A 12255-nucleotide genomic window follows, 5' to 3' on the forward strand; every position below is an offset into this window, starting at 1 on the left:
TCATAAGTAATCTAAGTGTAATTGTTAAAAATAAATAAATAAGACTTTACATGAGACCTACCCTCTTAATGAAATTTTAAGTGTACAATACAGTATTGTTGACTACAGGAACAACGTTGTATAGCAGATCTCTAGAACTTATTTATCTTGCTTAATGGAAACTTTATGCCTGTTAATTAGTAACTCCCCATTTCTCCCTCCTCCTAGCCCCTGATAATCCCATTTCACTCTTTGATTCTGTGAATTTGGTTATTTTAGATACCATATGTAAGTGGGATCATGCAGTACTTGTCTTTCTGTGACTGGCTTATTTCACTTAGCGTAATATCTTTAAGGTTCATCCATGCTGTTTCCAGTTGCAGAATTTCCTTTTTTTAAGGCTGAATAATACTCTGTTGTATGTGTATGCCACATTTTCCTATTCTTTCATCTGTTGTTGGACATATAGGCTGTTTCCACATCTTGACTATTATGAATAGTGCTGCTATGAACATCGGGGTGCTAATATCTCTTCTACACCCTGATTTCAATTGTTTTGGATAAATATTCAGAAGTGGGGTTGCTGGATCACATGGGAGTTCTATTTTTAATTTGGGGGGGAGCCTCCATGCTGTTTTCCATAGCAGCTGCACCATTCTGCCCTCCCACCGACAGTGCACAAATGTCTCGGTTTCTCCTCATCCTGGCCAACACTTGTTGTCTTTCTTTTTTAATAACAGCCGATCTGACAGATAGGAGGTGATATCGCATTGTGGGGGTTTTTTTTGCATTTCCCTCATGATTAGTGACATAGAGCATGTTTTTCATATACCTGCTGGTCGTGTGTATGTCTTCTTTAGAGAAATGTCTGTTCAAGTCCTTAGTCCCTTTTACAAATTGAGTTATTAGGCATTTTTGCTATTGAGTTGTAGTCATTTCTCATATATTTTGAAGCTTAACTCCTTATCAGATATGTATGGTTTACAGATATTTTCTCCCATTCCATAGTTTGCCTCTCCACTATGTTGACTGTTCTCTTTGCTGTGTATAAGCTTTTTAGTTGGATGTAGTCTTACTTGTCAAGTTTTGCTTTTGTTGCCTGTGCTTTTGATGTCATATCCATGAAATTATTGCCAAGGCCAATGTCATGAAGTTTTTCCCTTATGTTTTCTTCTAGGAGTTTTACAGTTTCAGGTCTTACATTTAAGTCTTTAATTTACTGTTAGTTGATTTTTGTGTGTGAAATAACATAAGGGTCCAATTTCATTCTTTGCATGTGGATATCCAGTTTTCCCAACACCAATTCTTGAAGAGACTATCCTTTCCCTGTTGTGTACTCTTATTACCTTTGTCAAATATTAGTTGATCATATGTGTGTGGATTTACTTCTGGGCTCTTTATTCTGTTCCATTCATCTATATGTCTGTCTTTATGCCAGTACCATACTGTTTTGATTACTGTAGCTTTGTAATATACAAGCATTTTGAAATCAGGAAGTCTAGACTAAGAAAAAGAGAACTTAAATGAAGTCAGAATGAAAGAAGAATGTAGCGAGTTGAATTGTGTCCCCCCCAAACCTCCCTAAAGCTTGAATTGTGTCTCTCAAGTTTTATGTATTGGAAACTTGGCCCCCACTGTGACTGTAAAGAGGGTGGCAAATCCTATTATGGTACTTGAAAGGTGAACCCTTAAAGAGGTGATTGGATTCTAGAACCATGAAGTAGTGAATGGATTAAAAACGGTGGTTAGGGGCATGGTTCTGAGGGCTTTAAAAGAAGAGAAGAGTCTGTCTTTCTCTTCGCTTTCTCTGCTTCCACCATCTTGCAATGTGAGACCGCTGGGTCACTGTTGCCACCACCAGGTGGACTTTGGACTTCTCAGCTTCATAAACTGTAAGCAATAAATTTTATTTTCTTTATAAATCACCCACTTCCAAGTATTTTATAAGCAACAGAAACAGGCTAACATGAGAAGACACTATAACTGATGCCACAGAAATAAAAAGGCTCATGAGACTAGCATGAACAATTATATCCCCCCAAAACTGGATAACCTAGAAGAAATGGGTAAATTCCTAGAAACATACAACCTACTAAGACTGAATCATAAAGAAATAGTCTGAACAGACCTATAACTAACGTGGAGATTGAATAAGTAATCAAACACCTCCCAATAATGAAAAGCCCAGGACCAGATGGCTTCATGGGTTAATTCAACCAAATGTTTAAAGAAGAATTAACACCAAATTTTCTCAAACTCTTCCAAAAAATTGAAGTGGGGGACACTTTAAAACTCATTTTACAAAGCCAGCATTACCCTGATACCAAAGCCACATAAAGACACTACAAGAAAAGAAAACTATAGGCTAACATTCCTGATGAATTTAGTGCAAAAATCCTCAACAAAATACTAGCAAACAAGAGTCTTACACCATGATCAGGTAGGATTGATCCCTGGTATGCAGTGGTGGTTAAACATAAAAAAATCAATTAATATGATACACCACATTAACAGAATAAATGATAAAATCACGATTGTCTCAATAAATGCAAAAAAAAAAAAAAAAAGCATCTGACAGAATTCAACATCCTTTCATGCTAAAAATTCTCAACAAACTAGGAATAGTGAGAAAGTACCTCAACATAATAAATGCCATATATGAAAAGTCCACAGCTAAAATTATGGTCTATGGTGAAGAAAGCTTTTCTTCTAAGATCAGGAACTGCTCTCACCACTTCTCTTCAATGTAGTACTGGAGGTCTTAGACAGAGCAATTAGCCAAGAAAAAGAAACAAAAGGCATCTAAACAGAAAGGGAAAAAGTAAAATTATTTCTGTGTGAAGATGTGGAGTTTGGATGTGTTGTCCCCTCCAAAACTCATGTGGAAATTTGATCCCCAATGTGGCAGTGTTGGAAACTGGGTCATGGTGGCAGATCCCTCATGAATGGATTAATGCTCTCCCTGGGGGAGGGGGGATTAATGACTGAGTTCTTGCTCTGTTATTTCCTGAGAGAGCTGTTTGTATAAAAGACCCCAGCGCCTCCTCTCTCTCTCTTGCTTCCTCTCACCATGTGATCTGCTTGTACCTGCTGGCTGCCTGCTGCTTTCCACCATGAGTAGAAACAGCCTGAGGCTCGTGCCAGATGCAGCTGTCCCAGAATCGTAAGCCAAATAAACCACTTTTCCTTATTAATTACCCAGTCTCAGGTATTTCTGTTATAGCAACACAAAACAGACTAATGCAAGATGACATGATTTTTTTTTTTTTTGGCAGCTGCCAGATATGGGATCTGAACCCTTGACCTTGGTGTTATAACAGCACACTCTAACCATCTGAGGTAACCAGCCAGCCCACAAATGACATGATCTTATATATAGAAAACCCTAAAGACTCCATTAAAAACTGTTAGAACTAATAAGTGAATTCAATAAAGTTGCAGGATACAGAATCAATATAAAAATCAGATGCATTTCTATACACTTACAATGAGCTATTATTAGGAAAACAGTCCCATTTACAGGATCACCAAAAAGAATGAAATACTTAGGATTAGACTTCACGAAGGATGTGAGAGACTAGTATCTGAAACTGCAAAATACTGATGAAAGAAGTTAAAGAAGACATAAACAAATGGAAAGGCATCCTATGTTCATGGACTGGGAAAGTAAATATTGTTAGAATGTCCATCCTACACAACACAATCTACAGATTCAATCCCTATCAAAACCCAATGGCACTTCTTTACAGAAATAGAAAAATGATTCTAAAATTCATAGGGAGCCACAAGAGACCACGAATAACCAAATTAATCTTGAGAAAGAAAAACAAAGTGGGAAACATCCCCCTTCCTGATTTCAGAATATATTACAAAGCTATGGTAATTGTTCCCTTCTCCTTTCAGCATCTTTGAAGATGCCATAGTTTCTGTTGAAAAGTTGTCATTCTTATGGGCCCTTAGGTAATCACGTCTTTTTTTCCTTGGTGATGTTTTAAGACTTTCTCTTTTTGTTTTGGCTGTTAGTAGTGTGACTATGGTGTACCTAGGTATGGTTTTCCTTATATTTATCCTCGTTTGGGGTACTCTGAGCTTCTTAAGTTTCTGGGTTGATGTCTTTCATCAGTTTTCAAAAATTCCTGACCATTATCTCTGTCAATACTGCCTTTCTCCCTTCTCTGTCACCATTCCTTTTGGGGATACAATTACATGTGTATTTGTACCATTTGCCTCTCTCATGTCTCTTACACGGTTTTCTGGTTTCTTCGTTCTTTTTTTTTTCTATTGTGGTCTCTTCCAGTTCACTAATCCAATCTCCATCATTAATCTTCTCTCCCCAGTCTTTTGTTGAATGTATCCAATGGGTTCTAAATTTCAGATATTGTACTTTCAGTTCTAGAATGTCCACTTGGTTTTTTTAAAAAGAAATTCCAGTTGTTGAAATTTTCATTGATGTTGTCCATCCATTTCTCTTTAACACTTTAATAGTTGTTTTAAAATCCCTCTTTGAATCACATGTGCATCTCTTTCTATTGCCTGTTTTATCTTTTGGTTTTTTTGTCATTCAGTCAATCTTTGTTTTTTAAGCATACCTCATAATTTTGAATTGGATGCTAAATATCGTGGAGGCATATTATATTATTTGGATAATGTCACCCTCCTCTAAAGTCTCTTCTATTTTTCCTCCTAGCAAAAAGAGCTAGTCTATTCCAGTTTTGTCCTTATTCCTCAGATGTAACCCTTATTTCTTGGGCCTGATCCTGTCCCAGGGGTGTGGCTCTTGTGGGGTTCCTGCTGAAAGTCCAGGGTATTTCCCAGGGTCCCTCTAGGGGCTTGACCCTTCCCCCTAGATCCGTGTGGCTGGTGAAATCTCTGCTCAGCTCTTCTCCCAGTTGCTATTTTCTGCTAGTTGTTTTTGTTTGGTTTTTGAGTTTCTCTCTACTTTTATCTAGCTTAGGTATGAACCAATTATTCGAGGAGGATTTTTGTGCAGATTTTTAGGCCCCTTTTTTTTGCTTCCTTCCTCTTGTAGGTTTCCCTCCTCATTTCCCAGCCACTTTGGCACTCCTGAATTCTGACGCCACTTTCTTTAGCCCTTTCTCTTGGGCTTTATTTCTCTAATAAACAATTTGGAAAATTGCCTGAGTGGAAACATCGATATGACTGTGGAGCCCACCTTGAGTTTCCCTTCCCCAAAGATCACAGCCTCTTAGGTCCTGTGTAGATTATACTCTGGTGCCTTCGAACAGTTGTTTTATATATTTTGCCAAGTTTTCACAGTTGCTTTCCATGGGAGGGTTAACCAAATACAAGCTGTTTCATCAAGGTTGAAACTGAAAGTTCCTCCTGTTCTCCCTTAAATCCACCCCAGTGATTTTTTACCCCTCAACTACCTCACTGAAATTGCTCTTATCCGGGACTTCATCTGTGTTGCTGAATCCAAAACCTAATTCTCTGTCCTCAGATTACTTGGGATTAGCATTAGGTACAGCTGATTACTCTTCTCTGCTGTGAAGCATCTGTCCATTTGCTTCCAGGACCCGTCTCGCTCTCACTGGCTGCTCCGTCTGGGTCCCCTTTGCTGATTTCTCCTTCTCTCCCCGACCTCTGAATGGTATAGCATGCCCCAGGCTCGGTCTTCATGTGCTGTCTCTTCCTCAGTGACCTGGCCCAGTGTCAGGGCTTCAGCACCAGTGATCTGCACTGGCAGTGCCTCGGGTCAGATCTCCACCCGGCCTCTCAGCTGCACACACCCTACCCTTCCTCAACAGTCTCTCCTTGGGTGGCCAACAGGAATTTCAGATTTAATTCACCCAGAAACAAACTCCTGACACCCCCCACCCAAACCATGGTCTGCCCTCTTCTCCATTTCCATAAACTCTATTTTTTCAGTTACTCAAGCCTTAAACACTGGAACCATCTCTCCTCTTTTTTATCCCATTTTTATTCTGTTGAAACATCTTCAGGGATGACTGTGCTGCTCCTAGAAGCCCCCTGGGCGCCTGAGCAGGGCCAGGGGCCACCTAGGGCCTGAGCCATGCTCCCCAGATGTCTGCTTCCAGCCTGGCAATGGCTTCATCGCCGCCGGAAGACTCCTGGGCTCCCGAGCCAGGGCTGGGGGAGGCCCGAGGGCCTCGGCCATGCTCCCTGACGTCCCCATCCAGCCTGGCGACCACCGCGCCACCTGCAGAAGCCCCCTGGGCTCCCGAGCCAGGGTGGGGAGAGGGGGCCGAGGGCTTCAACCACGCCCACTGAGGTTCGCATCTAGCCCATTGGCAACCGGGCCACCCCTGGAGACCGAGTCGGAGTGGGGGCATCTGCAGGCCCCAACCACGCCCCCAGCCCTCCCAACCAGGCCAGCCCCACCCGCAGCCGCACCGCAGCCGCAGCCGCACCCGCAGCCGCAGCCGCACCCGCACCCGAAGCCGCAGCCGCACCCTCACTCGCACCCGCGGCCGCAGCCGCACCTGCACGAGCATCCACACCTGCACCCGCACCCGCACCAGCACCCGCACCCGCAGCCGCACCCGCACCCGCACCCGCAACCGCACCCGCACCCGCACACTCATCCGCACCCGCACCCGCAGCCGCACACTCACCCGCCCACTCACCCGCACCCGCACCCGCCCACTCACCCGCACCCGCACACTCACCCGCACACTCACCCGCACACTCACCCGCACCCGCACCCGCACACTCACCCGCACCCGCACCCGCACCCGCACCCTCACCCGCACCCTCACCCGCACCCGCACACTCACCCGCACCCGCACCCTCACCCGCACCCTCACCCGCACCCTCACCCGCACCCGCACACTCACCCGCACACTCACCCGCACCCTCACCCGCACCCGCACACTCACCCGCACACTCACCCGCACACTCACCCGCACCCGCACCCGCACCCGCACCCTCACCCGCACCCTCACCCGCACCCGCACACTCACCCGCACCCGCACCCTCACCCGCACCCTCACCCGCACCCTCACCCGCACCCGCACACTCACCCGCACACTCACCCGCACCCTCACCCGCACCCGCACACTCACCCGCACACTCACCCGCACACTCACCCGCACCCGCACCCTCACCCGCACCCGCACCCGCACCCTCACCCGCACCCTCACCCGCACCCGCACACTCACCCGCACACTCACCCGCACACTCACCCGCACCCGCACCCTCACCCGCACACTCACCCGCACACTCACCCGCACCCGCACCCTCACCCGCACCCGCACACTCACCCGCACACTCACCCGCACACTCACCCGCACCCTCACCCGCACCCGCACACTCACCCGCACCCGCACCCGCACCCGCACCCGCACCCTCACCCGCACCCGCACCTGCACACTCACCCGCACCCGCACCTGCACACTCACCCGCACCCGCAGCAGCACCCGCAGCCGCACCCGCAGCCGCAGCCGCACCCGCACCCGCACCCGCAGCCGCACCCGCACCTCCCTACCCCCGTCCTACCTGCCCCCCCACTGCTCTGCAACATCAACTTTGAATGTAAAATAATAATAATAAAAATAATAAATAAAAATTTAAAAGAAACGTACGTTCTGTCTTCAAAACGCGCCCAGCGTCTGACCACCGCGCCCGTCCCCCGCAGCTCCCCGCAAGCCGCACCCTCCTCCCTGGACGAACGGGAGCCTCGCCCCGAGTCCCCTGCTTGTGCCCGGGCTGCTCCTGGCCGTGCTCACCGCGGCGACCGTGTGCGGTGTGTGGAGCTCACGTCGTGCTGGAGCCTGGCACAGGTGTCCCACCTACTCCCGCGCCTGCAGCCCGGCGCCTGCCCGGCCTGGCCCGGCTGTGCCGCCTGCCTCTGCGGGGTCCCCGCTGCAGTGCGGCCTTTTCAGCAGCCCTTTCTGTCCGCGCCTGTAGCTTGCTGTCCCCTCTCATGCTGTGACTTGTCCACCACGCTTGCCGCCTGAGCTGTTGCATAACTTCCTCCTTGGTTACTTTACTGCCTTTTTCTCTCCGGGGGAAGACAAGCGCCCTGGCGGCGTGACTGTTGCAATTGTGACTCCCCGGGATCGAGAACAATGGCTCAGGAGGTGCCCTCGTGCCACATAACAACGTCGGGGTCAGCAACAAACTCCGTACAGGATGACGGTCCCGTATGATTGCAGCGCAGCTGAAAAATCCCCAGCGCCCCGTGGTGTCGCAGTCTACGTGTGGGACATGGCGTTGCTCACGTGCTCGTGGTGATGCTGCCGTAAGCAAGCCTGGCACTGAGTCAGCCCCGTAGGACGGCCTGGTCGCCACGGGGTGACCCTCCCCGAGGCAGTGCAGGCCCCTGACAGAGAAAGCCAAGCGTCTGACACGCCGGGGCTGGACCCACCCGAGAGGGCCGGACCCACCCGAGAGGGCCGGACCCACCCGAGAGGGCCGGAGCCACCCGACAGGGCCGGACCCACCCGACAGGGCCGGACCCACCCGAGAGGGCCGGACCCACCCGACAGGGCCGGACCCACCCGAGAGGGCCGGACCCACCCGACAGGGCCGGACCCACCCGAGAGGGCCGGACCCACCCGACAGGGCCGGACACACCCGACAGGGCCGGACCCACCCGAGAGGGCCGGACCCACCCGACAGGGCCGGACCCACCCGACAGGGCCGGACCCACCCGAGAGGGCCGGACCCACCCGACAGGGCCGGACCCACCCGACAGGGCCGGACCCACCCGAGAGGGCCGGACCCACCCGAGAAGGCCTGACCCACCCGAGAAGGCCTGACCCACCCGAGAAGGCCTGACCCACCCGACAGGGCCGGACCCACCCGACAGGGCCGGACCCACCCGAGAGGGCCGGACCCACCCGAGAAGGCCTGACCCACCCGAGAAGGCCTGACCCACCCGACAGGGCCGGACCCACCCGAGAAGGCCTGACCCACCCGACAGGGCCGGACCCACCCGACAGGGCCGGACCCACCCGAGAGGGCCGGACCCACCCGACAGGGCCGGACCCACCCGACAGGGCTGGACCCACCCGACAGGGCCGGACCCACCCGAGAGGGCCGGACCCACCCGACAGGGCTGGACCCACCCGAGAAGGCCTGACCCACCCGACAGGGCCGGACCCACCCGAGAGGGCCGGACCCACCCGACAGGGCCGGACCCACCCGAGAGGGCCGGACCCACCCGACAGGGCTGGACCCACCCGAGAGGGCCGGACCCACCCGACAGGGCGCCCGCTCCAGAGTTCGCGCGTTTTCACGTGACGTCCATCCACGTCCACGGCAAAGCAATAGTTAAGAACCGTTCGCCAGCGCCGCTGAGTGGCCGAGGGCCAGGCCCGTGCCCACCTGCCACTTAACTCTCGCGACTTTGTGCGCTGCTGTCATTCTAATCCCCATTTAGCAGATGAGGAAAGGGAGGCCGGAGAGACCGGCGCAGCCGCAGGGCCCACGCTCACACCGAGAGCGGCCAGCGCAGAAAACAGCGAAGCCCGCGGCGGTGCCCTCCCAGCGCACACCTGCGCAATGACAGGGCTGCCGGTGGCAGGCTTCTCAGAACGTCCCGTCTCCAAGCGACGCAGGCAGGGCTGCATCTGCTGAATAGACAGGTAGAGGGAGGTGGGGACGGGTGGACGGGGAGAGGGGCGACCTTTAAACGGAAGGGAGCGCGGTGAGCGCGTGGAGCAGCAGCCCGGACGCCAGGGACATCGCACTAAGGGCCAGTGGCGCCGCGCTCCAGAAAGACCCGTGTTCCGTCTCCAGCCCAGTTAGAAAGCCAGATGTGGCCACATCTGGCTGCAGGACAGCAAAGACCAGCTGGCGGTTTCGTCCAGTGCGCTTGCAAGCCTCAAAAAGCACAGTTTCGTCCTGCAGCCTGCCCATTCTGCAACTAGGGACAGTCACCCTGGAAAAGAGACCTGGGCCGACGGAATCAGTGGCTTCCAGGTTATGAAGGGCTTCAGGTGAAAACGTTAGATTTGTTTTGAGAGAGCCCAGATGGCAGAACACCGATGCCTACGTAGCAGTTGTGGGGACGCGGCTCCTGCTCCATGGGCAGTCGCGGGCCTGCTGCCCAGCAAGGAGGAGGCGAGCAGCTGCCCCAGGGCGTGCCGCGGAGGCTCCTTCGCGGCTCGGCTCGGGACGGTGCGGGCAGCCTGCTGGCTCCTTCCACCCCGGGGCAGTGGCCACAGGAGGGCCGGGCCCGCACATTCCTTCCAAGGCCAGAGTCTGTGGACTCGGACTTTGGGGCCATAGTGTGCTCTTCTAAAGAAAAATTGAAACATGCAACCGGATGTGTTTCCGAGTTTTTCCTGTAGCAGGAGACTTAGCAGCTGAGCTCTAAATCTAAACCATGCGATGGCCGGGGTGGCAGGTGGCTGAGGAGACCGTGGAAGAACAGAGACGCAGGGGAGGAGAGGAGCAGCTGGGGCTAGATCCGGGAAGGAGAAGGGACAGGAAAGCCCAAGGTGGGCAAGGACTCAAGGCAGAGCGGCCCTTGCCTCAGGCGTGAGGGGGACAGCCGCAGTGGGCAGTGGGACAGGGGCTTCGAGCCACACGACCGAAGACTGTCCTCCACAGCCCGGGAGCCGAGGCGCAGAAGACACCCTGCGCTCAGGCCCTGTTTCCCTGGGCCGGGCTGCGGCCCTCTCCTATGCTCACGTGCTCTGTCACAACCAGCACAGTAAATGGCATCTGAGATTCTTAAAGATAGCTGACAGCTGGGACAGCAAGTCGAGCTGGGATGCTGTGGTGTCGTACCCAGGTGTCCTGCTCTGTGATCCTGCAGTCGCGCTGCAGGCCACTCTCACGTTAGGTTTGTGTAGCTGGAAGGACTATCAAGAGCAAACCACGCACGGACACTCACTGCCCAGCAGCATGAGCTTCAGGAGGTCTGCACGATGCCACAAATGACGTCGCGAGTCCAGCACCCAGAAGGGAGCACTTTACCCACCTGTTATCACGGTGTCACTTGGGATGTCCTCTATCACGCACTTCTCCTCTCGCTCCCCTATGTGGAAATAAAAAGCCGCTGAAAGCGAAAAACTAGAACATAAAAGAAGCGTCAGCGTTTGCATCCTCTTGCCTTAGCTGCTCCCGGGGCTCTCTGAGGCAGATCAGGTGCAAGTGACACTGCCTGTGCAGTGTGCGCGTTCACTGCATGGTTCTGTAAAATCGATTTCTGTGAGAAGTGACACGTGGCGCCTACACTCGAGCAGGTAGTGGCAGCAAAGCCCAGAGAACGCGATGAGAGGACGTCTGAACCTCGGGACCTTTGCAAGCACGGTGACGTCAGAGTTCTTTCTGGTCTGTTCTTCTGTGAAGATGCTGAACTGTTCTGACGGAGTGAAAGCAGTGTCGGGCCGGGAGGGGACCGGAGGGACCCGGGAACGCCAAGTGCAGCAGACACCGGGGGTGGGGAACCCTGGGCCGCTCCTCTGAAAGGGCCATTTGCTGGTTGTTTCCACTACTTGGCAGCAGGTGGGGGAGGAAGAAGTGAAGACAGAATCATGGGGGATGAAGGACCAGGGGAGGGGACACTGCTGTGGGGACAGGAAGCGGGCGTGGAAGCGTGGGGTGGAGGAGGAGGCAGCTCGCTGCGGTGACAATGTGCTGACTGGGCAGACCGGGGAGAGGAAGAGTTCACGTCCTGACCTTCAGGTCCCGTCGGCGCTGGCAGAGCAGCTGACAAGTCGACAGACCTGACGTGGGCTTCACCAGGTTTTGCCCAAGCTCATTTCTCTGTAGGAGAGTGAGCTGTCACTAGGATGCTTCGACAAGCGGTCACGAGTGCTCTTGAAACAAGTGGAAACATGGAGAAGCACGGCTGGGAGGAAGCGGTCGGCACTAGGCCTGCTTGTGTGACTGCTCTGCTGACTGTGTGAGCGCGGACAGGTCAGCAGACCTAGGATGTCGCCTGTCAGGCCGAGAATGGCAGTGCCACCGCACAGCGTCGTCCTAGAAACGGGAGGCACGTGTGCTGTGCAGCCCTGGGCACTGAGCCTGACACGCAACAGATGTGCAGGGACGGTGTGGCTGGGGCTCCCCTGCTTGCTATGCCTGGTGGAGCTGCAGCCGGAGGCATTCCCAGTGCATGGCAGTGGCTACCAGGACACGGGCCTTCTGCAGCTGCCTCCACCTTTGGCCCCACCTGTAGTCCTTCCTCCTGTCTAAAGCCAGCCCCTGCTTGCTTTGGAGCTCATCGTCTCCTGCCTCCCCAGAGACCTCGCTCTTGGCCTGGCTGCTGGCTGTGTGTAGCCCAGCCTCCCCGACCACCAGTGTGTTCCTCTGGAGAAGAGCTATGGCACCATGTTT

General features: G+C 52.8%; 1 protein-coding gene across 1 annotated transcript in view; it reads right to left on the minus strand.

Moving 5' to 3' along the window:
• Positions 1 to 11018, minus strand: part of LOC134386629 (transmembrane emp24 domain-containing protein 11-like) — a 37389-nt gene extending 26371 nt beyond the window's left edge. The window contains exon 1 of the mRNA XM_063108848.1: positions 10895 to 11018. Coding sequence (XP_062964918.1) covers positions 10895 to 11018 — 124 coding nt within the window. The remainder of the gene's footprint in view (positions 1 to 10894) is intronic.
• Positions 11019 to 12255: the final 1237 nt, after the last annotated feature.

Source organism: Cynocephalus volans, chromosome 9 (genome assembly GCF_027409185.1).
Source record: "Cynocephalus volans isolate mCynVol1 chromosome 9, mCynVol1.pri, whole genome shotgun sequence".
Lineage (NCBI taxonomy): Eukaryota > Metazoa > Chordata > Mammalia > Dermoptera > Cynocephalidae > Cynocephalus > Cynocephalus volans.